At 44.0% G+C, this 26114-nt stretch overlaps 1 protein-coding gene across 1 annotated transcript in view; it reads right to left on the bottom strand.

Moving 5' to 3' along the window:
* Positions 1–26114, bottom strand: part of LOC121549993 (exocyst complex component 4) — a 171041-nt gene that overhangs the window by 91058 nt on the left and 53869 nt on the right. Inside the window, exon 10 of the mRNA XM_041862039.2 lies at positions 3670–3766. Coding sequence (XP_041717973.2) covers positions 3670–3766 — 97 coding nt within the window. The remainder of the gene's footprint in view (positions 1–3669; positions 3767–26114) is intronic.

The raw sequence follows: 26114 nt of genomic DNA, 5'->3' as shown, positions 1-26114 counted from the left end.
ATACCCAGCCCTATACCCAGCCCCTATACCCAGCCCTATACCCTGCCCTATACCCAGCCCCTATACCCAGCCCTATACCCTGCCCTATACCCAGCCCCTATACCCAGCCCTATACCCAGCCCCTATACCCAGCCCTATACCCTGCCCTATACCCAGCCCTATACCCAGCCCTATACCCAGCCCCTATACCCAGCCCTATACCCTGCCCTATACCCAGCCCCTATACCCAGCCCTATACCCTGCCCTATACCCAGCCCTATACCCTGCCCTATACCCAGCCCCTATACCCAGCCCTATACCCAGCCCCTATACCCAGCCCTATACCCTGCCCTATACCCAGCCCTATACCCAGCCCCTATACCCAGCCCCTATACCCAGCCCCTATACCCAGCCCTATACCCTGCCCTATACCCAGCCCTATACCCAGCCCCTATACCCAGCCCTATACCCTGCCCTATACCCAGCCCCTATACCCAGCCCCTATACCCTGCCCTATACCCTGCCCTATACCCAGCCCCTATACCCAGCCCTATACCCTGCCCTATACCCAGCCCCTATACCCAGCCCTATACCCTGCCCTATACCCAGCCCCTATACCCAGCCCCTATACCCAGCCCCTATACCCAGCCCTATACCCAGCCCCTATACCCAGCCCTATACCCAGCCCCTATACCCAGCCCCTATACCCAGCCCTATACCCAGTCCCTACCCAGCCCTATACCCAGCTCTATACCCTGTCCTATACCCAACCTTATACCCAGCCCTATACCCAGCCCTATACCCAGCCCCTATACCCAGCCCTATACCCAGTCCTATACCCAGTCCCTATCCAGCCACAACCCCACCCTTGGTCAGACAAGAGGTCGGTCTGTCCATCCGTACCCAGTCCCTACCCAGCCCGTCTGTCTCAATGAGACAGGGTGTAATTCACTTCTGTACGAGGCCAGAACATCTGTGTTCAACAATGACACACACACACACACACACACACACACACACACACACACACAAACTTACAGACATATAAAAAAGAACATAAGCGCACACACATACCTTAATTTAAAGTGGTACCGTAAGTTTACAGTACATTACTGCAACAACCGTAAACCCCTTTAGAAATCCTTTATAAGACATACCTTAATTTAAAGTGGTACCGTGAGTTTACAGTACATTACTGCAACAACCGTAAACCCCTTTAGAAATCCTTTATAAGACGTACCTTCATTTAAAGTGGTACCGTGAGTTTACAGTACATTACTGCAACAACCGTAAACCCCTTTAGAAATCCTTTATAAGACGTACCTTAATTTAAAGTGGTACCGTGAGTTTACAGTACATTACTGCAACAACCGTAAACCCCTTTAGAAATCCTTTATAAGACGTACCTTAATTTAAAGTGGTACCGTGAGTTTACAGTACATTACTGCAACAACCGTAAACCCCTTTAGAAATCCTTTATAAGACATACCTTAATTTAAAGTGGTACCGTGAGTTTACAGTACATTACTGCAACAACCGTAAACCCCTTTAGAAATCCTTTATAAGACGTACCTTCATTTAAAGTGGTACCGTGAGTTTACAGTACATTACTGCAACAACCGTAAACCCTTTTAGAAATCCTTTATAAGACATACCATAATTTAAAGTGGTACCGTAAGTTTACAGTACATTACTGCAACAACCGTAAACCCCTTTAGAAATCCTTTATAAGACGTACCTTAATTTAAAGTGGTACCGTGAGTTTACAGTACATTACTGCAACAACCGTAAACCCCTTTAGAAATCCTTTATAAGACGTACCTTAATTTAAAGTGGTACCGTGAGTTTACAGTACATTACTGCAACAACCGTAAACCCTTTTAGAAATCCTTTATAAGACGTACCTTAATTTAAAGTGGTACCGTAAGTTTACAGTACATTACTGCAACAACCGTAAACCCCTTTAGAAATCCTTTATAAGACGTACCTTAATTTAGTGGTACCGTGAGTTTACAGTGCATTACTGCAACAACCGTAAACCCCTTTAGAAATCCTTTATAAGACGTACCTTAATTTAAAGTGGTACTGTAAGTTTACAGTACATTACTGCAACAACCCTAAACCCTTTTAGAAATCCTTTATAAGACGTACCTTAATTTAAAGTGGTACCGTGAGTTTACAGTACATTACTGCAACAACCGTAAACCCTTTTAGAAATCCTTTATAAGACGTACCTTAATTTAAAGTGGTACCGTGAGTTTACAATACATTACTGCAACAACCGTAAACCCTTTTAGAAATCCTTTATAAGACGTACCTTAATTTAAAGTGGTACCGTGAGTTTACATTACATTACTGCAACAACCGTAAACCCCTTTATAAATCCTTTATAAGACGTACCTTAATTTAAAGTGGTACCGTGAGTTTACAGTACATTACTGCAACAACCGTAAACCCCTTTATAAATCCTTTATAAGACGTACCTTAATTTAAAGTGGTACCGTGAGTTTACAGTACATTACTGCAACAACCGTAAACCCCTTTATAAATCCTTTATAAGACGTACCTTAATTTAAAGTGGTACCGTGAGTTTACAGTACATTACTGCAACAACCGTAAACCCCTTTATAAATCCTTTATAAGACGTACCTTAATTTAAAGTGGTACCGTGAGTTTACAGTACATTACTGCAACAACCGTAAACCCCTTTATAAATCCTTTATAAGACGTACCTTAATTTAAAGTGGTACCGTGAGTTTACAGTACATTACTGCAACAACCTTAAACCCCTTTATAAATCCTTTATAAGACGTACCTTAATTTAAAGTGGTACCGTGAGTTTACAGTACATTACTGCAACAACCTTAAACCCCTTTATAAATCCTTTATAAGACGTACCTTAATGTACATTTACATTTTACATTTTAGTCATTTAGCAGACACTCTCATCCAGAGCGACTTACAGTTAGTGAGTGCATACATTTTCATACTGGCCCCCCATGGGAATCGAACCCACAACCCTGGCGTTGCAAATGCCATGCTCTACCAACTGTAGGCCTATCATTTGGGTTATAACCATTTAAAAAACCGTAAATATCAGAGAGGAAGCACACTCAAAATGTAGGCTATCATCTGTCTTATTGTGGGGGTTTGGGGGAGGATGGACTATCCATCTATGAAAGGGTAGAGTATAATCAATGGGTGGATTACTAAAAGGATGTAATGGATATCATCTAATTTGTAGACATTTTACTGGTATAGAGTCATGCTCCAGTCTTTGAGTGCTGCCCATGGTTTGGATCACGGATGTCCCCTCCCATTGACTATACATAGTGGACCAGACCAATGATCTCATAAGACATTGAAAGGGAAAATGTAATGTGGATTGGACTAAACTAAAGGCTTTTAGGGAAAATGACATCAAAATGAATCAACATGAATGAACAGTGTAGGGAAGTAGTCGCTGTCGTAGGGGAGATCTGTCTTGGATCCCTGTGAGTGGTATGATGGAAGGCCATTGTCTCCCATATAGTGCCCTTCAGTGCATATTGACCATGGCCACATATTAGTGTGTGTGTGTGTGTGTGTGTGTGTGTGTGTGTGTGTGTGTGTGTGTGTGTGTGTGTGTGTGTGTGTGTGTGTGTGTGTGCGTGTGTTTGTGTGTGTGTGTGTGTGGTTAGTAAGCCCTACCTGAGGAGAGGCTGGAAGATCACTGTGATGTTCCTGGCTCCAGGTTTACACACAAACTTCATCTCTCCTCCCTCGATCAGGTTATCGTCCGCACCACCTGGAATGAGAGGAGGGAAAAAGAGAGAGGTTGAGACTAAGAAAGAGACAGAAGGAGTAACACAGTCCTTTAGTATGGTGAGTAAACACAGTCCTCCATCAAGGTCAACACAGACGCCATCAATCGTCAGATTCACCCAAAGCATCCCGTTGAGAGTATATTAGACCCAGTTCAAATCAATTCAAAATGGTCGCCACATGTTGCTAAAATACAATGTTTCTACAGGCCCCGTTTTGGGTTACCAGGCAAATAATAAAGCCACCATCTTCCATTATTAACATCATCCTATCAGCAGTCAGCACAGCCGGACTCAGACACTCACTGGACCCTCCCCACAGACTCCCACATCCATGCCCCTGCGCTGGTGCGCGGGTAAACCCCTCGGCTAACAGGGTTAATCAGAAAATCATTGGTGTGTAACGCACTCAGACCGGGGGTGGCGTGAGATGGTGGGCAAGAGAGGGTGGGCGAGAGAGGGGGCCGATCAAGCATCAAGTGCACCACAGTTCCTCGTTACGTCCTGTCAACCTGAAGTAATCAATATAATTGACATAGAAGGAATTGCGAACCGTTGTCGATAAGAAAACGAAGCCCATGCAGGCCACGGTGGATCGATGAATATAAATAACGGAGAGGTGAGGATCCACAGTGGCGTTTCTCCCCCCTCCCCCACAGTGACACTGTTATTCATTAAAATTTCACACATCGCCTTTTAACCACTGGAGAGGGTTGTCAATTGTTTTTTCGGCTTTGGCTTGACAGTGTTTTATCTGTCCATCGCAGCTCAGTGGCTTGGAGTCTAGAGGCTACTGGCTAATAGTGGATTCTAGAAGATAGCATTCTGAAGAGTTTCTCCCATTGCTTTGAACTGGTATGTGCTTTAGCATTAACACTGTACATGGTGTGGTGTTGTGTTGTGTTGCACACTACAGAGATAAATTACATGGGCTGATGTAATCCTGATATAGGGCCGAAGCTTGGGTCTGGGAGTTTGTGTGTGTGTGTGCGTGTGTGTGTGTGTGTGTGTGTGTGTGTGTGTGTGTGTGTGTGTGTTTGTGTGTGTGTGTGTGTGTGTGTGCGCGTTGCGTGCATGCCTGTGTGGTGTATGTGTGTTACCATGGACTGTGATATCAGTTTCATTGGTATTTCAATCTACACTAGCCCTCTGAGCCTATATTATAACAGACAACGCCTACTGATGGTGTGAAAGGCAGTCTCCAGTCAGCTTTACCTGCATAATGTCGCCAGTCAGCTTTACCTGCATAACCCTGCATTCAAATGTACATCCCAACATTGTTCCCTCAGCCTCCTGACTCTCTCTGATAGTTGTAATGAAACCCGCTCTATTGTAAAGCATGGAGACAACTCCTCTCTCATTCCCCATCCATCCATCCCCTATTCTCATTACAGAGACAAGAGATGCTTTCATTCCATTCAAAAGCTTTTAGACGACATTTTCTCTGCTGTTTCCATGAAAATTAATTTGCATTGGAACGGCTTCTTGTAAGTGGAAAGTGGAAAGAGTGCCCAGATTCCAATTATCTCCCTTTCTTTCTCTCTCTCTCTCTCTCCCTTGATACAGTGAGGGGGAAAGTATTTGATCCCCTGCTGATTATGTACGTTTGCCCACTGACAAAGACATGATCAGTCTATAATTTTAATGGTAGGTTTATTTGAACAGTGAGAGACAGAATAACAACAAAAAAAATCCAGAAAAACACATGTCAAAAATGTTATAAATTGATTTGCATTTTAATGAGGGAAATAAGTATTTGACCCCTCTGCAAAACATGACTTAGTACTTGGTGGCAAAACCCTTGTTGGTAATCACAGAGGTCAGACGTTTCTTGTTGTTGGCCACCAGGTTTGCACACATCTCAGGAGGGATTTTGTCCCACTCCTCTTTGCAGATCTTCTCCAAGTCATTAAGGTTTCGAGCCTGACGTTTGGCAACTCGAACCTTCAGCTCCCTCCACAGATTTTCTATGGGATTAAGGTCTGGAGACTGGACAGGCCACTCCAGGACCTTAATGTGCTTCTTCTTGAGCCACTCCTTTGTTGCCTTGGCCGTGTGTTTTGGGTCATTGTCATGCTGGAATACCCATCCACGACCCATTTTCAATGCCCTGGCTGAGGAAGGAGGTTCTCACCCAAGATTTGACGGTACATGGCGCCGTCCATCGTCCCTTTGATGCGGTGAAGTTGTCCTGTCCCCTTAGCAGAAAAACACCCCCAAAGCATAATGTTTCCACCTCCATGTTTAACGGTGGGGATGGTGTTCTTGGGGTCATAGGCAGCATTCCTCCTCCTCCAAACACGGCGAGTTAAGTTGATGCCAAAGAGCTCCATTTTGGTCTCATCTGACCACAACACTTTCACCCAGTTCTCCTCTGAATCATTCAGATGTTCATTGGCAAACTTCAGACGGGCCTGTATATGTGCTTTCTTGAGCAGGGGGACCTTGCGGGCGCTGCAGGATTTCAGTCCTTCACGGCTTAGTGTGTTACCAATTGTTTTCTTGGTGACTATGGTCCCAGCTGCCTTGAGATCATTGACAAGATCCATGGAGCCCCAGGCCGAGGGAGATTGACAGTTCTTTTGTGTTTCTTCCATTTGCGAATAATCGCACCAACTGTTGTCACCTTATCACCAAGCTGCTTGGCGATGGTCTTGTAGCCCATTCCAGCCTTGTGTAGGTCTACAATCTTGTCCCTGACATACTTGGAGAGCTCTTTGGTCTTGGCCATGGTGGAGAGTTTGGAATCTGATTGATTGATTGCTTCTGTGGACAGGTGTCTTTTATACAGGTAACAAACTGAGATTAGGAGCACTCCCTTTAAGAGTGTGCTCCTAATCTCAGCTCGTTACCTGTATAAAAGACACCAGGGAGCCAGAAATCTTTCTGATTGAGAGGGGGTCAAATACTTATTTCCCTCATTAAAATGCAAATCAATTTATAACATTTTTGACATGCGTTTTTCTGGATTTTTTTGTTGTTATTTTGTCTCTCACTGTTCAAATAAACCTACCATTAAAATTATAGACTGATCATTTCTTTGTCAGTGGGCAAACGTACATAATCAGCAGGGGGTCAAATACTTATTTCCCTCATTAAAATGCAAATAAAGTTATAACATTTTTGACATGCGTTTTTCTGGATTTTTTTGTTGTTATTTTGTCTCTCACTGTTCAAATAAACCTACCATTACAATTATAGACTGATCATTTCTTTGTCAGTGGGCAAACGTACATAATCAGCAGGGGATCAAATACTTTTTTCCCTCACTGTATCTCTCTTCATCGCTTCATCCATACTTTTCTGTACCGGTAATTCAATTAAGACTCAAATACGCCCCCAAGACAAAGCTGCTGCTGCGTACTCACACCAGGCACACCACAAGAGAGACAGAAAGAGAGAAAGAAAGAAAGTCAACTTCTGTTCCGTAATCATGAACTTTCTAACATGTACGCACACATGATAACTCTTCCGAATATCACAGTCAGAGGATCTAATATTGTTTGCCAACACCGAAGTATGGTTTCTATCAGAATGCCGGCCTAAATATGCAACAACGTATGTACTTTCTGATTATGGTGGCATTTAATTTCCTGCTCTAAACATCTGCATCAGTGTCAGACAAAAGAGGCACGGAGTGACCCCAATGGTCCTTAGAGTCCCAGGTGTGGCTGCCAACTGGGCATGGCCCACATCAATATTTTATTAGGAGTGTTAATATTCATGGTGTTTCTTTTCAGAGTCGTCTGGACAGAACAGGATGGCTCTGATAGCTGGTCAGAGGTTAGAGACTACTGGCAACTCATATAAACAACAGAGAACATCCAGTCTGAGTGTGTGTGTGTGTGTCTGTGTCTGTGTCTGTGTGTGTGTGTGTCTATCCCCAGTGGTAGAGGCTGATCCAGGATTATCCAGAAGGGTGTGTCCAGACCCTGTGGGAGAGCAGATGAGGGTGGTAATGAAGAACTATATCACTAGCACCACATTGTACAGGCCAATCCCTCCAATACCCCTCCCACCACTAGACCTTACACATCTACAGTCACTGCACCCAATACATCCACATACAGACAGACACCTGGAGAGAAAACAAATTCACACACACTCAAGACACACACACACACTTCAACATCGTATCAACGCCATGGTGCACTTGCCTCTAACATACAAACCTCCACGCACACACACCTCCACAGATATACACAGCCTCGACAGCCTCCATCCCCCTCCCACGGCGCCCTCCACACACTCCGCAGCCCACATGCAATCAAGCCAGTCAGTGACATAGTGAAATTGCATTAGCCACACTTTCCTGGGTTTGATTAGAAAAGGTTTGATCCTGTGATGTATTGCGTCCGTGCCTGGATCTAGGGGGGAAAGGAAGGACGTGCAATGCCTTCTCTAACACACGCCACGTCTCTGAAGGCCAGTGTGTGTGTGTGTGTGTGTGTGTGTGTGATTCAGAATACACAGGGACCAGCAGCGTGCAGGAAAAACAGTCATAATCTCTCATTTACAAGAAGTGTGTGTTTATGTGTGTGTGTGTGTGTGTGTGTGTGTGTGTGTGTGTGTGTGTGTGTGTTTGGTGTGTGTAGCACAGCGTGTGTGTATATACAAGTTTGTATGTACTGATACGGCAGCTTAACATTACACAGAGAACAGGCCAAACACTCATAATCAATCATTTACAAAGTGTGTATACGCATGTGTGTGTGTGTGTGTGTGTGTGTGTGTGTGTGTGTGTGTGTGTGTGTGTGTGTGTGTGTGTGTGTGTGTGTGCGTATGTGTTAGACTCTACCAAATACACAGACGGATGTCCAAACATTCATAATCCCTAATTTACAAAGTGTGTTTACGCCTTGGTGAGTCTGTGCATGAGTGAATGTGTTCATCTGTTTGTGTTGTCCTAGACAGAACACACAGATAGCCCTCCAAACAGTGTGAGCCCACTGGTAACCCCTCAACTCCAGCATGTGTCAGGGAACAGGGTTATAGGGCTTCCGTGAGACTGTTTAGTGTGCATCTGTTCATCTGCCAGTGCCTGTGTGTGTGTGTATGTGCCTGCAATGCCCGTGTGTGTATAGTACGAGTGCAACAGTAGTGGCCATACACAATCCAGGAACCCACGCAACCCAGTCATTGGCTGGTGTATAAGGTCTCCCTCCCAATCTAGCTCTTATAAGATCAGGCCAGTTCAATAATGCATGAACCTCCCGGTCGGCACCAGGCTCCCCGTTCCACCACTAAGTCCTCACGTCTGATTGGCTCCTAATGAGACGCTTCTATTATTACAATTTATTTGAAGGGACAATATCTGCTGCTTTGCTCTCCTGGCCTGGAGACAGCAGCAGCCAGCAGCGGGGAAGCGTTACCGGTGTGAGAGATAGAAATATATACACACATCACAATAGGGAAAAGTGTCAATTGAGTTGGATTAATTATTAAGTGTTGTAGCGCATCTAGTGGCTGGGTTGGCCCCGGTTAGTAGAATGGATACACAGCGGTCCTAAAAAATAATACAAATAAATAACAAATACACAGCTGTCAAGTGCAGACTAAGAGAACAGATTCAGGTACATTTACATTTAAGTCATTTAGCAGACGCTCTTATCCAGAGCGACTTACAGGAGCAATTAGGGTTAAGTGCCTTGCTCAAGGGCACATCGACAGATTTTTCACCTAGTCGGCTCGGGGATTAGAACCAGCGACCTTTCGGTTACTGGCACAACGCTCTTAACCACTAAGCTACCTACCGCCCCATACCAGATGGTTATTAATGAATGTGGATTATATCCACTTGGAGACATGAGGGACTATTACAAACAATGGGTATTTGGAGAAACAAACTTTTAACAGCTGGACGAAGTGAATGTCGTCATCTTTCAGAGGTGAGAACCCATGCAGTTCTATCCTCCTGCCAGAGGGTGTCACTGTTCTGTTTTTCAGAGTGTCAGTACAACGGAATGGCTGACGTGTGACCTAAAAGGCGGCCACAGCGTATGATTCAAATAATCAACTAATTCAACGAATGATGCTCTCCAATTTAGACCAATTTAAATCAGGGTGTGTTTATCATTACAATCTTCAGAAAAGTTCAATCAAAGCTACCGGATATTTGACAGATCCTAATGACTGACTTTTAAACAAACTGTCTCTTGTAAAATACATTTTAATTCAATGAGAACAACTTGTTTCAGGTTAAATGAGAAAGAGAATGTAGGCAGATCCTCTTTGTAACATTTTATAAAACAGAGAAACACAGATGAGAACTAAATGGAAGACACACCAAGCAAGAAGCACTGCATGCTGTGCGTGTGTACATGCGTAGGCAGGGGGAGAGATTATTAGGATAAAAAGATGCAGAATCTTCAGACCACAAAGTTTCCGTCACCATCAGCATTACCACCAGCATCACGTGTATGGAACTTACCACGCCTGTTCACTCTGCTCTGACAACTCCGTCCTCCAGAAACTCAGAGGAAAATGGATTAATAGATATAGTCAACTGCATCATCAAGGTGAAAAGTTAACAGAAAGCATTCGTATAAGATCCACTAGCTAGAATGTGTTGGGACCTAAACAGAGGCAGAGAAAGCAGTGTGTATTACCAGCAGACAGACATCTCAAGAATAGAATGGCTCTGGTCATAAAGCTCTCCATCCTACAGGCTGTTCTGATCAAAACCATCCATACATACGAGGCAATCAAGTCAGAAGGGGAATATTCAGACTTTTACGTTTCTAACGTTAAAGGAGAGCACTGTTTGTTCTTCAGATACACTGCTGAAGAGAACCTGCTGCTGTGGAACACTTCTAACCGTTACCTTGTGAATTTCACACCGCCTGGATTTAGGGATTGACTGGAACTGAGTTTGAGTCCGAGGAGTTTATTTCGCCAGACCAATAATCTCAGTCAGACTCTGGCCGGTACAGTTGTGAGTGTTGGAAAGATGGCAAGGTTTCAAACCAGGAAAGCACTGACCTCTTAGTTTGCAGTGCTCAAAATGGAGATTCAGGTTAATTCAGGAGACACAGTAGACCTGCACTGTGACGGTACAAGGAGTGGCAACAACTTGACAGTCAGATGGTTGCGGTACATTTCAGGCAGAGGATGGCTAGTGCAGTCAGATGACAGCTCCTCTCTCCACATCAACTTCATTATAGAGAACTTCAGCTTTTACAAGTGTGGGGTACTGGAGGGACAGCATTGTATCCATCCAGACATTTGCTCTGATGCATAAGTATGAGTATGTTCTTAGCTCAGTGGGAGAGGAGGCTGTACTGATCCCAATGGGACAGAGAGGTACACATGGGACTCCAATGGTCCCATGAGGAGTGGGAAGCAGATGGAACAACGTCAGGGAACTACTACAGGGAACTACTTCCTGGTCATCGCATCACTGATGCTCAACCACTCAGGGTATTAAGTGTGCCATGTTAAGTTACAAGAAAAGTCCCCATCCATAAAACAGTACCACCTCCTGGTGTGCCCTAAAGTCTGAGCCACTCACAGAGCTCTTCTCAGAGGGACAGGAAGTTGTTCTCAGCTGTAACTCTAATCTCAATGAGTCTTACTTGGTGATGTGGTACAGATGGAGTACTCATATGGACAACGTCCTTCTGGACACAATATTTGAAGTAGCAAAGCCCAGAGACTTGGATGGCCAAATTAATCCATCTCCCCCCCACTCCTTTCTGGCTCTATCTAACCTCTCACTGGCAGACAGTGGAGAATACTGGTTTGCTGTCATACATGAATAAGAGATGTCTTGTGAGTGTCTCAGTAACTAAGACTCTTGCTAGAGTGGGACCACTTTGGCATCAATACCGCGTTCTACAGAGTGTGCTCTTCACTGATGGCCTGTGCTCTTCTGGGGATGGTCTGTTCTGTGAACCTGAAGACCAGGAGAAGACACCAGGCTTCCCTGAAGACCCAGAGGACAGCAACCAGACACAGGGACAGCGGAGCAGCAGAGTGGAAGAGGAGAGAGAAGAGAGTGAAGATAGAGGACACAGTGAAGAGATTGAAGAGAGGAAAGTGAAGAGATAGGAGAGTGAAGAGAGAGGAGTGAGCAGAGTATGGAGAGAGAGAGAGAAGAGTGAAAATTGCATGATTTCTTATTAAGACCAAGAAAAATTTGTCAGTGATCACCAGTGGTTGGTTCTCAAGTGCTTCATCCAGTGAAACTCCAGACAATAGATGTATCGTCAAATCAGATTGTTTTCAGTAATTCAACCTGTATATAGCCTTCTATGTTTCTGCCTTTTAATTAGCATGTTTTCAAATGGCACAAAGCAAGTTTTAGTTGAAACAGACATACTTAGACATAGCACAAATAGAACTTTCTGCTTTTGAGATTTTGCACAATTCTAAATCAGAGTGATAAAATGAAGATGATTTAATTACATTGCATATTATATAGTCATATGCTCAACTACCTTTCTCTCTCATGTAACTTGTTTCTCACAAAAAAATATGACAAAATCTAGACTTTTATTTCTAATAGATACATTATTTCGTATATTAGTTTCAGTTATATTCTATTTATTCTAGTAGTAGTGGTAATAGTAGTAGTATTGGTAATAGTAGTGGTAATAGTAGTAGTATTGGTAATAGTAGTGGTAATAGTAGTAGTAGTTGTAGTAGTAGTAGTTGTAGTAGTAGTAGTAGTAGTAGTAGTAGTAGTATTGGTAATAGTAGTAGTAGTAGTAGTAAAGTAGTAGTATTGGTAATAGTAGTAGTAGTAGTAGTAGTGGTAGTAGTAATAGTAGTGGTAGTAATAGTAGTAGTAGTAATAGTAGTGGTAGTTGTAATAGTAGAAGTAGTAGAAGTAGTAGCAGTAGTAGTAGCAGTTGTAATAGTAATAGTACATTTTACATTTTAGTCATTTAGCAGACGCTCTTATCCAGAGCGACTTACAGGAGCAATTAGGGTTAAGTGCCTTGCTCAAGGGCACATCGACAGATTTTTCACCTAGTCGGCTTGGGGATTAGAACCAGCGACCTTTCGGTTACTGGCACAACGCTCTTAACCACTAAGCTACCTACCACCCCATACCAGATGGTTATTAATGAATGTGGATTATATCCACTTGGAGACATGAGGGACTATTACAAACAATGGGTATTTGGAGAGGCAAACTTTTAACAGCTGGACGAAGTAGTAGTAGTAGTAGTAGTAGTAGTAGTAGTAGTAGTAGTAGTAGTAGTAGTAGTAGTAGTAGTAGTAGTAGTAGTAGTAGTAGTAGTAGTAGTAGTTGTAATAATAAACTGTTATTTTCTGCTTGAATGCTTCTCCTGCTTTTGCCATTTCCACAAATAAAGTAACATCACTTTAAAACAAAATGTTTGTCCTTTGATACATGTGAAGAAAAGCTTATAACAGTAGCTTGTAACAATCCCAGCCCTTCAGTGTCACCTGCTACCTTGTGTCTGACTGTTACAATGCAGAGCGACGCCTTAGGAATGAAGTGCAAGAATTCTGACCAGACTTTTACAGACAGACAGGCAGCAGTGAGGGCTTCGATCTAAGTAAAGAGTGATGGAAGGAAGGAGATATAATTGACTACAGCTCCTAGGGTGAAGAGCAATCTCATTATATCAGGGGTGGTATGTATAGAAGAGCCCTTCACTTAGCTTTAGCACAAGTGAGAGTAAGGGGGCAAGAAATGCCTTAACACCAATCCCATTACATTAGCCTACTGAACCAGTGAACACATAGCGAGAGGGGTCACTAAGCTACCCTATCCCCATACGCATGGATATTCCCGGCATCTACTTATGAGAAAGGCTGTGAAATCTGATACAATGGAGTTAGCTTAGCATTGAAGCTAAGACGCGAAACACTGCAGTCTGAACCTACCATTATGACCTAGGCATACTTCATTAGAGCAAAATCACAATCTCACTGCATTCTGAGGTGGAAATAAAAACAACAGCGTTCCAACTTCCAATCAAGGTTCTATATCAAACGGCTATCTTTACTCTGTGGCCTCCTGACTCAGGTTGTCACAGGGAGGCTGGTGAGGGGGCACGGCCGAGTGTCACCACACTATTGATTGGACGCTGGAGGATAGAGGGTTGGGGGGTGTGAAAGGACATTACTTTCTATTTTTGATGAGCCGCCTCCTGCATTCTGGCCGGAGACGAGGGTTGAGGTGCAGAGGGTTTCGGGGAGTTGGTGGGTTTGGAGGACGGGAGGTTATCTCATCCCTCCCTCCTTCCTTCCCTCCCTCCTTCCTTCCCTCTTCTCCAATCAGCCTGGGCTAGATTAAAGGTAAACACGGCTGTGGAGGTGACAGCCTCCCTATGATGACAGGGCCCACGCTGATTAAAATTAGCCCAGAGTTGGGAAAACACACATCTCCCTCCCTCTCTCCCTCTGCTCTCTCTCCCTCTTTTTATACCCATCTGTGATTAAGCCTCTGCTCTCTGTCAGCCCTCACGCCCCCTCCTTCCCCTGCTTCCTGCTGCCCAGCCCCTCCCTCCCATCAACACACACACACACAACCCTCGTCCCCTGTGTCTACACGTCTGACAAAATACAGGAGGAACTTCTCTCTTTCTCCTCATCTCTTCATCTCTATATTATTCCCTGACATCTGGATGAAACTGAAGATGGATAAACTGGAGACCCTTGATCCAGACAATAATAAACATGAACATACATCCAATATCTAGATCATACTCTATATCTACAACCCTATTCATGGGTGTCACATCGTATCATTTCATTGTTATGAACACTGTGATGCCTGACATTATGAACGTTGTGATGCCTGACATTATGAACGTTGTGACCCCTGACATTATGAATGTTGTGATGCCTGACTTAATGAAAGTAGTGATGCCTGACTTCATGAACGTTGTGATGCCTGACAATATGAACGTTGTGATGCCTGACATTATGAACGTTGTGATGCCGGACATAATGAACGTTGTGATGCCTGACTTTGTGAACATTGTGATGCCTGACTTTGTGAACGTTGTGATGCCTGACTTTCTGAACGTTGTGATGCCTGACTTTATGAACGTTGTGATGCCTGACTTTGTGAACATTGTGATGCCTGACTTTCTGAACATTGTGATGCCTGACTTTATAAACATTGTGATGCCTGACATTATGACTGTTGTGATGCCTGACATTATGAACATTGTGATGCCTGACATCATGAATGTTGTGATGCCTGACATCATGAACGTTGTGATGCCTGACATTATGAACGTTGTGATGCCTGACTCAATTATGAATTAGTTCAGTCTCTTACACAGTACAACTGTAACAATGTTATATTATTCAAATTGTTCAGCACCAACTTCCTCAAAACATCCACAAGCTATCCACAAGCTTATCAGTGTCTTACCCCAGCATCTAAACGACCAATCAGCTCCCAAGCAGCCTGCTGAAGCCCCGTTACAGAGGAGAGGGGAATACCTGATGTTATTATTACAACAAGCGCAGTGCATTTCCCGGCAAATCCCGAGCTCCCAATCTCATTTCAACACTGAGCTAATTCAATCACCTCCCACTGATGAGATCCTACAGCCTCCACTGTCTTGATCTCCCAGAGTCCAGAGGGTGGGGACACTGGGGAGAGATTTGATCTCCCAGAGTCCAGAGGGTGGGGAGACTGGGGAAAGGCAGAAAGACAATCAAAGCCTAATGTTGTTTTAACTATTATCATCTGTCCACAGAAATCATGGCTAAGTCAATAGAACATGAAGCGCTCCTAATATAGGTATTATGACTGGAGGTTAGGGAGAAATGGAAGTGGAATGTTGTTGCAGTTCAGGTGTCTGTCTGTCTGTGTGTGTGTGTGTGTGTGTGTGTGTGTGTGTGTGTGTGTGTGTGTGATGCTCTATGGCTTTACGTTGTCCTCTACGTTCAGTTTAAAAAGATGAATACAAAAAATTCAACCTTTCTACTGTAATAGTCTGCCAAGCATCCAAAGCACCTTCCATTTCATCTTTCAAAACAACGATATCACTGAGGTGGTGTAGCAATTCAAAGGGCGAATGAAAAGGCGAGGGGAAAACATGTCATTTACTCCTAGACGTGCATTTTAATATCAGGGACTGGAACGTGAACCCTAAACCATACCTGTGAACTCATTTATGACATGTCACACAACACATCAAACCAGGATTACACCCCTCCATCTTGTACTATCACATTGTTCCAATACCATCCACATGCTCCTTTTCAATCCACAATGGATCATGGCTTCAAGGGTAATGCCTCACTAGGGATAACTGCGCTACAAAGACCTAGCGTCAAAATACTCCGCAGTTCAAACTGCTGATGTTGTCAGACACATTGAGTAATGTGTAACCCTCTTCCTCCCTCAATTAATAGTGTCTGAAACTATGGTTTAACAAGCCCCGGTAGAGAAACTAACTAACTAGTCCTATAACCCATACAGTGGAGTACTAGTGACTGATTAGCAGAGAAACGGACTAACTAGTCCTATAACCCACACAGCAGGGTACTAGTGACTGATTAGTAGTGAAACTAACTAACTAACTATTCCTATAAACCATACAGTGGAGAACTAGTGACTGATTAGCAGAGAAACTGACTAACTAGTCCTATAACCCATACAGCTGAGTACTAGTGACTGATTAGTAGAGAAACTAACTAACTAACTAGTCCTAGAACCCATACAGCTGAGTACTAGTGATTGATTAGTAGAGAAACTAACTAGTCCTATAACCCATACAGCTGAGTACTAGTGACTGATTAGTAGAGAAACGAACTAACTAACTAGTCCTAGAACCCATACAGCTGAGTACTAGTGATTGATTAGTAGAGAAACTAACTAGTCCTATAACCCATACAGCTGAGTACTAGTGACTGATTAGTAGAGAAACTAACTAACTAGTCCTATAACCCATACAGCTGAGTACTTCAAGTAGCCTGGTCCCAGATCTGTTTGCACTGTATCGCCAATTCCTATGGTCATTGTTATGCTAAACATCACCAGGAGTTGGTTATACAGCAAAAACAGATCTGGGACCAGACTAAGGGGAAAAGTAAGCAATTTTGTAAATTGAGTGGATAGCAAGCTCTTACCCAAAGTATCTATGCACTATTCAGATGCTTTCTGTTTTGCAGTGATTTAATTTGGAGAGGGGGAATGCGAGGAACAGGGAGTGTCTAAATGAGTTGGAGGATTGGGGAAACAGCAGCGTAATTGAATTTCACATGTTTCTCTCCAAATGGAAGCTTTGCGGAGGAGATCATTGGTCCGATGAATGTAAACGGATGGATGTTTGTGTGTGAGTGGGGTGGGGGTGTGTGTACTGATGAAAAATCACAAGAGAGGAACGAGGCTCCAATTAGTCTGACAAAGTTGTTTTATGGACTAGTTTTGTATGTTTAGTGTAGTCTCTAGTTTGATATTAGTTTAATATTTCTAGTAACTATTTTGTCAACTGTAGTCTAATTAAGCAATACAGCACAAGGAGGTGTGGTATACGGCCAATATACCACGGCTAAGGGCTGTTCTTATGCACGACGCAACATGAAGTGCCTGGATACAGGCCTTAGCCGTGGTATATTGGCTATATACCACAAACCCCCAAGGTGCCTTATTGCTATTATAAACTGGTTACAAACTTAATTAGAACAGTACAAATATTTTTTTGTCATACCAGTGGTATATGGTCTGATATACCACTTTCAGCAAAATCCGCATCCAGGAGCCAAACTAACCGATCTATAATAGCAATTCATCTGGTAGCTCCACTACATTTTTACCTTAAAAAAAGGTGAAGTATTTTATCATCTATACCAATAAGTCGCTATCACTGATCAGGGCCCGTATTCACAAATTGTTTCAGAGTAGCAGTGCTGAAATGAATAGATATGGACAGCAACACAGCTAATCAGAGACTCTTATCATTTCCAGCAATTAACCGCCCATAAGAGAGAGGTGCCACTAGATTAAAACGTTGTAACATAACCAAGGCTCCAAACTGAAAACTGCACAAGCAATATCAACCATAACAGCTTTTTAAATGTGCGTCTTGTGTTTAACTGAGTACTACTTTCTGTATCTGTGAAGTCAGAGGATTTCTCCGTCACATAAAGTATTGAACAGTATCTCTTTAGGTCTTTAAAAACGAATACTGTAACAAACTGCTTATAAATGGCCATTTTAGTGGGGTCCTTTGTAATATTTGACACAACAACATCTCTGTGGCCTTTCAGAGACCGGCTTGACTGCCAATAGTCTGTTGTTATTATAGGAGGGGAGACACACAGGCACTTGCATAAGTGCAAAATACACAAAATAAGTGTGGATACACAGACAGAGACAGACAGAGACAGAGAGACACACACACGTGTTGTAACAACACCATCATTTTGACATGAATACCAGGTTTAGCATCACGAAACGCGATACCATTACGAAACTCGATACCATCACGATACCAAAACGATACCACAGCAAAAAAAAGACAGCATATTAGCCAAAGTCACAGAATGGCACTTGATCCAGACAGATCTTTTGAGTTCCATTTTTCAAAGACAGCCATGTACGCGTTAATTAATCAATTATACAATCATACAATCAATTAGTTTTTACCAATCTACATAACAACATAATGGTAATCATTTATTTGAATGGTAAATCTCTATAGATAAACTGGGTAAATCAAGATGTAGCCTAGACCTATTCACAATACAGGTGAATCCATATTCAATAGGGGTGTGAGTATGCATTGAGTTATAGAGCTTGTTTTGGCTGATTTCATGGGGCTACAGATGAAAAACAATCTGTTTCCTTTCCATTTGGGACTTATTTTATTGTGCTGATCAACAACATTTGCATAGAAGAAGAAATCTCTTATTTTATACAAGTGTGCGCTGTCTCTTTAAGACCTAATGACATCATTCACAACACAGTGAGAGAGATAGGAGTGATGTGACTGAGGTGTGGGAGAAGAAGTTAATGAATACCATTTTTGGCAACGTCTGTATGTTTTGTTTATGTCAATCAGCTTTGAAATCAGCATATTTTGCATGATCATTATGGTTTGCATATTATTCCAAACAAAGTACGCTATCGGTATGTTCTTGCATTGTAAATTGTTCTAGACATTGTTTTGCGAACAGTAATTAACAGTTGCAACATTTTGACGTGTGTGTTAAGTTCTGTTCAGGATAAGTGTTGATGCAGCCAGCCTCCCAGTTAGTTCAGTGGTTCCTCAGGAAAGGCTAGAGCTAGCAATTAGTAAGTGGAGCAGGCACGGTGCTCTAGCGCTATAAGGGGACATCGGCTGCGCTGATAGACAGACTTGACAGAAGTACCGAAAGTAACAAAAATTATATTACCGAACCATTTTTCACGTTCTAGTATCGAAAAAGTACAGAAGTTTCAGTATACCGTGCAACACTAACACCCACCCACCCGTCTGTCATTAGAAAAGTAGTCAGGCACGCAATCCCAAAGGAAAGATCCCCGATATCGTACATTCAGACCATGTGGATCAATCAAGGCCTTAGTAACAAGTCAAGAGAAAGGGAAAGAAGAATGAACAAAAGAGAGAGAGAAAGAGATCAGCAGACTAAACGAGAGAGAGGGTGAGCATGTACCTAACACCTTCCCTCAATTTAATTATCTAATCATTATTGACTTTTCTCCCGGGGAAGTTCAATTCCATTTTCAGGTTCCATTTATGAATATGATAAATCATAATTGGAAGGTCGGCAGAAGTCAAGTATCGATCGCTTAATTCCGAGTCAATGGCATCGTTACCCTTGAACACGGGGCACTGAAGGAGGTACAGATGAAATGAGTGATCTTTATATAAAAAAAATATAAAAAGGGGCCTCCTGAGTGGTGCAGCGCCTCCCGAGTGGTGCATCGCAGTGCAAGAGGCGTCACTACAGACCCGGGTTCGATCCCAGGCTGTGTCACAGCCGGCCACGACCGGGAGACCATTGAGGCGGCGCACAATTGGCCCAGCGTCGTCAGGGTTTGGGGAGGGTTTGTCCGGCTGGGATGTCCTTGTCCCATCGCGCTCTAGCGACTCCTTGTGGCTGGCCGGGCACATGCACGCTGACTTCGGTCGCCAGTTGTACGGTGTTTCCTCTGACACATTGGTGCGGCTGGCTTCCGGGTTAAGCGAGCAGTGTGTCAAGAAGCAGTGCGGCTTGGCAGGGTCGTGTTTTGGAGGACGCATGGCTCTAGACCTTTGCCTCTCCCGAGTCCGTACGGGTGTTGCAACGATGGGACAAGACTGTAACTACCAATTGGATATCACGAAATTGGGGAGAAAAAGGGGTAAAAAGTACAAAAATAAATACACATTTAAAAAAAATATAAAAACTAGATTATGATTTTTTCCATTTGTGATCTGGGAACATGAGGGGTATGAAGAGGATGTGTTTTCCAGAAATCCCAGTTGGAGGATTCTGGATTTCCTGTTTATTCCCTCCTGATTCCGGGAATCCTCCAAATGGGATTTCTAGAAAACCAGGAAACGTATTGAAAGTTCACAGAATTTTGCAACCCTGTGTATGATTGAGTTATAAGATATGAGTGGTCCTCTGTAGCTCAGCTGGTAGAGCACGGCGCTTGTAACGCCAAGGTAGTGGGTTCGATCCCCGGGACCACCCATACACGGGATTCTTCAGACAGCATTGAGGAGTACACCACATCAGTCACTGGCTTCATCAATAAGTGCATCGATGATGTCGTCCCCACAGTGACCGTACGTACATACCCCAACCAGAAGCCATGGATTACAGGAAACATCCGCACTGAGCTAAAGGGTAGAGCTGCCGCTTTCAAGGAACGGGACTCTAACCCGGACGCTTATAAGAAATCCCGCTATGACCTCCGACGAACCATCAAACAGGCAAAGAGTCAATACAGGACTAAGATTGAATCGTACTACACTGGCTCTGACGCTCGTCGGATGTGGCAGGGCTTGAAAACTATTACAGACTACAAAGGGAAGCACAGCCGCGAGCTGCCCAGTGACACAAGCCTACCAGACGAGCTAAACCACTTCTATGCTCGCTTCGAGGCAAGCAACACTGAAGCATGCATGAGAGCACCAGCTGTTCCGGATGACTATGTGATCACGCTCTCCATAGCCGATGTGAGTAAGACTTTTAAGCAGGTCAACATTCACAAGGCCGCAGGGCCAGACGGATTACCAGGACGTGTACTCCGAGCATGTGCTGACCAACTGGCAAGTGTCTTCACTGACATTTTCAACATGTCCCTGACTGAGTCTGTAATACCAACATGTTTCAAGCAGACCACTATAGTCCCCGTGCCCAAGGACTCTAAGATAACCTGCCTAAATGACTACCGACCCGTAGCACTGACGTCTGTAGCCATGAAGTGCTTTGAAAGGCTGGTCATGGCTCACATCAACAGCATTATCCCAGAAACCCTAGACCCACTCCAATTTGCATACCGCCCCAACAGATCCACAGATGATGCAATCTCTATTGCACTCCACACTGCCCTTTCCCCACCTGGACAAGAGGAACACCTACGTGAGAATGCTATTCATTGACTACAGCTCAGCATTCAACACCATAGTGCCCTCTAAGCTCATCACTAAGCTAAGGATCCTGGGACTAAACACCTCCCTCTGCAACTGGATCCTGGACTTCCTGATGGGCCGCCCCCAGGTGGTAAGGGTAGGTAACAACACATCTGCCACACTGATCCTCAACACGGGGGGCCCCTCAGGGGTGCGTGCTCAGTCCCCTCCTGTACTCTCTGTTCACCCATGACTGCATGGCCAGGCACGACTCCAACACCATCATTAAGTTTGCCGACGACACAACAGTGGTAGGCCTGATCACCGACAACGATGAGACAGCCTATAGGAGGAGGTCAGAGACCTGGCCATGTGGTGCCAGGACAACAACCTCTCCCTCAACGTGACCAAGACAAAGGAGATGATTGTGGACTACAGGAAAAAAAAGAGGACTGAGCACGCCCCATTCTCATCGACGGGGCTGTAGTGGAACAGGTTGAGAGCTTCAAGTTCCTTGGTGTCCACATCACCAACGAACTATCATGGTCCAAACACACCAAGACAGTCGTGAAGAGGGCACGACAAAGCCTATTCCCCCTCAGGAGACTGAAAAGATTTGGCATGGGTCCTCAGATCCTCAAAAAATTTCTACAGCTGCACCATCGAGAGCATCCTGACTGGTTGCATCACCGCCTGGTATGGCAACTGCTTGGCCTCCGACCGCAAGGCACTACAGAGGGTAGTGCGTACGGCCCAGTACATCACTGGGGCCAAGCTTCCTGCCATCCAGGACCTCTATACCAGGCGGTGTCAGAGGAAGGCCCTCAAAATTGTCAAAGACTCCAGCCACCCTAGTCATAGACTGTTCTCTCTGCTACCGCACGGCAAGCGGTACCGGAGTGCCAAGTCTAGGTCCAAAAGACTTCTCAACAGCTTCTACCCCCAAGCCATAAGACTCCTGAACAGCTAATCATGGCTACCCGGACTATTTGCACTGCCCCCCCACCCCATCCTTTTTACGCTGCTGCTACTCTGTTAATTATTTATGCATAGTCACTTTAACTCTACTCACATGTACAGTGGGGGAAAAAAGTATTTAGTCAGCCACCAATTGTGCATGTTCTCCCACTTAAAAAGATGAGAGAGGCCTGTAATTTTCATCATAGGTACACGTCAACTATGACAGACAAAATCAGAAAAAAAAATCCAGAAAATCACATTGTAGGATTTTTTATGAATTTATTTGCAAATTATGGTGGAAAATAAGTATTTGGTCAATAACAAAAGTTTCTCAATAGTTTGTTATATACCCTTTGTTGGCAATGACACAGGTCAAACGTTTTCTGTAAGTCTTCACAAGGTTTTCACACACTGTTGCTGGTATTTTGGCCCATTCCTCCATGCAGATCTCCTCTAGAGCAGTGATGTTTTGGGGCTGTAGCTGGGCAACACAGACTTTCAACTCCCCTCCAAAGATTTTCTATGGGGTTGAGATCTGGAGACTGGCTAGGCCACTCCAGGACCTTGAAATGCTTCTTACGAAGCCACTCCTTCGTTGCCCGGGCGGTGTGTTTGGGATCATTGTCATGCTGAAAGACCCAGCCACGTTTCATCTTCAATGCCCTTGCTGATGGAAGGAGGTTTTCACTCAAAATCTCACGATACATGGCCCCATTCATTCTTTCCTTTACACGGATCAGTCGTCCTGGTCCCTTTGCAGAAAAACAGCCCCAAAGCATGATGTTTCCACCCCCATGCTTCACAGTAGGTATGGTGTTCTTTGGATGCAACTCAGCATTCTTTGTCCTCCAAACACGACGAGTTGAGTTTTTACCAAAAAGTTCTATTTTGGTTTCATCTGACCATATGACATTCTCCCAATCCTCTTCTGGATCATCCAAATGCACTCTAGCAAACTTCAGATGGGCCTGGACATGTACTGGCTTAAGTAGGGGGACACTCAGGATTTGAGTCCCTGGCGGCGTAGTGTGTTACTGATGGTAGGCTTTGTTACTTTGGTCCCAGCTCTCTGCAGGTCATTCACTAGGTCCCCCCGTGTGGTTCTGGGATTTTTGCTCACCGTTCTTGTGATCATTTTGACCCCACGGGGTGAGATCTTGCGTGGAGCCCCAGATCGAGGGAGATTATCAGTGGTCTTGTATGTCTTCCATTTCCTAATAATTGCTCCCACAGTTGATTTCTTCAAACCAAGCTGCTTACCTATTGCAGATTCAGTCTTCCCAGCCTGGTGCAGGTCTACACTTTTGTTTCTGGTGTCCTTTGACAGATCTTTGGTCTTGGCCATAGTGGAGTTTGGAGTGTGACTGTTTGAGGTTGTGGACAGGTGTCTTTATACTGATAACAAGTTCAAACAGGTCCATTAATACAGGTAACGAGTGGAGGACAGAGGAGCCTCTTAAAGAAGAAGTTACAGGTCTGTGAGAGCCAGAAATCTTGCTTGTTTGTAGGTGACCAAATACTTATTTTCCACCATAATTTGCAAATAAATTCATTAAAAATCCTACAATGTGATTTTCTGGATTTTTTTTTCTCAATTTGTCTGTCATAGTTGACGTGTACCTATTATGAAAATTACAGGCCTCTCTCATCTTTTTAAGTGGGAGAACTTGCACAATTGGTGGCTGACTAAATACTTTTTTTCCCCACTGTACATATTACCTCAACTACCTCAACTAGCCGGTGCCCCCGCACATTGACTCTGCAACGGTACCCCCCTGTATATATAGCCTCCCTACTGTCACTTTATTTTACTTCTGCTCTTTTTTCTCTCAACACTTTTTTTGTTGTTGTTTTATTTTTACTTTTTTTGTAAAAAATAAATGCACTGTTGGTTAAGGGCTGTAAGTAAGCATTTCACTGTAATGTCTGCACCTGTTGTATTCGGCGCATGTGACCAATAAAATTTGATTTGATTTGATTTGATTACACACACAAAATGTATGCACGCATGACTGTAAGTCGCTTTGGATAAAAGCGTCTGCTAAATGGCATATTATTATTATTATTATATTATAAGATATTGGTTCTCTGGAAGCTGTTGGAGAGATACTATCAGACTAAGATGAGAGGTGTTCTTTGCTATGGACTTCCATTAGAGAACAGTCAGAATGGGGCTACTCCTCACTGTCTGCCACAGCCATCTTCCTCACCCCTCCACCAAACAGGCCTGTCTGCCACAGCCCTCTTCCTAACCCCTCCACCCAACAGGCCTGACATAAGAGACACGCACGGGAGCATCAATCGGTGCAGCTGCATGTAGCTTACACAGTACACAGATATAAACATACTGGCCGACATACATAGTCACACACACACACAAATGCATTAGTGCAAACACACACACACACACACCTCTCTCTCGCTACTTCCCCTCTTTCAGTCAGTTTTTCCATTTGCACCTCTCTCCCTCCCCATTGTGTGGCACAAATCAGTTTGACGGGAAACACAGGTCCCACTCCCCCGGAGCAGTCAGTCACAGCGCGCCTTCCCACTCCTCGTCCCCAGGGTAGCACGCTATTATGCATAAACAAGACCACTAATACACAGATTGCCTTTTCTCTTCTAGATAGACAGATACACACACACATGCAGGCAGACACAGAAGGACACACATACACACACAATGGGAATTAAGAGAGAAATAAACAAATGTTGTAACTCAATTCAAGGTGGACTACTGCGGAGAGTGGAGTCCATTTAGAAATGTAAAAAGGGAAGGTGGCGGATAGAGGGATAGAAAGGTGTGAAGCAGAGTAGCGTCTGGGTGGGAGGGGAGGTCATACGGGGCAGGAGGCTGATAGACAACCCTTTGTGTTTGGACCATGTTGTAGTTGTCATTTCAACACTGGGGTAAGGTAATACAGCTCTGTTCTGCTGCTGCGCTGACAAAAACAACTGAAAGGTGTAGTAAAAAAAAAAAAAACGTGGTTATTGAGAAATATTCACGCTGCATCTTGGAAATGGCAATGATGACCATCCCGCTCGCTCACTCCCAACCGGCACTTTGGAGGAAAAATCTAAAACGGGAAATAAAAGGTTATAGCAATTGCAATTGCATGCATTCAGGGGCATGATAACATATCTGTACCTTGGAAGCGGTTTCCCTGTTTCCATCATTTATTCATGGTGTTGGGAGTGGATGGAATGGAAGGAAAAAGTATCTATATGATTCTAGACTAGAAAGAGAGAGAGAGACTCTAGAGGGAGATTACACATACAGGGACATGTCTCCTCCCTCACACACACACCTTTACCCTATACAAACCCACACACATTTTCACACACACACACACCCACCTAGCTGTGGGTCCATATGTAGCTATAATGAAGCCTTTAGATGAAGCTGTGGATTAATGGAAGCGTACGCGGTGTGCTTTACTGGAGAGCCGCTGTAATTAAGCTTCCTAAGCTCTGGGCGCGTGTTCGTAATGAGGGACACGGAAGTGCCCTCACACACACACACACACACACACACATACACACACACACACACACACTCAAGAACACACGCACTCCCCTGAGCAATACTGTTTGTTAAGGATTTGTAACAGAATGCATCATCTCCCACAGGCAAAGAGACAAAGAACAAACAGTCCAACATGTCAGTTCTCTAGCACCATCAACAGGTAGTAGTAGTAAACTCCTGTCACTGCAGAAAAGTACAGCCCTTATTTTTCATGGGAAACACAGTGCCCTTGCGTCTGTACAGATGACTGAATGGATAGATTTAATTACATTAGATTTACACTCAGTGGCCAGTTCATCTAGTACCGGGTCGGACTTCTCTTTGCCTCCAGAACAG

Source organism: Coregonus clupeaformis, chromosome 2 (genome assembly GCF_020615455.1).
Source record: "Coregonus clupeaformis isolate EN_2021a chromosome 2, ASM2061545v1, whole genome shotgun sequence".
NCBI lineage: Eukaryota > Metazoa > Chordata > Actinopteri > Salmoniformes > Salmonidae > Coregonus > Coregonus clupeaformis.
Note: the sequence above shows the minus strand (reverse complement) of the source record. Positions and strands in the feature narration are given on the sequence as shown.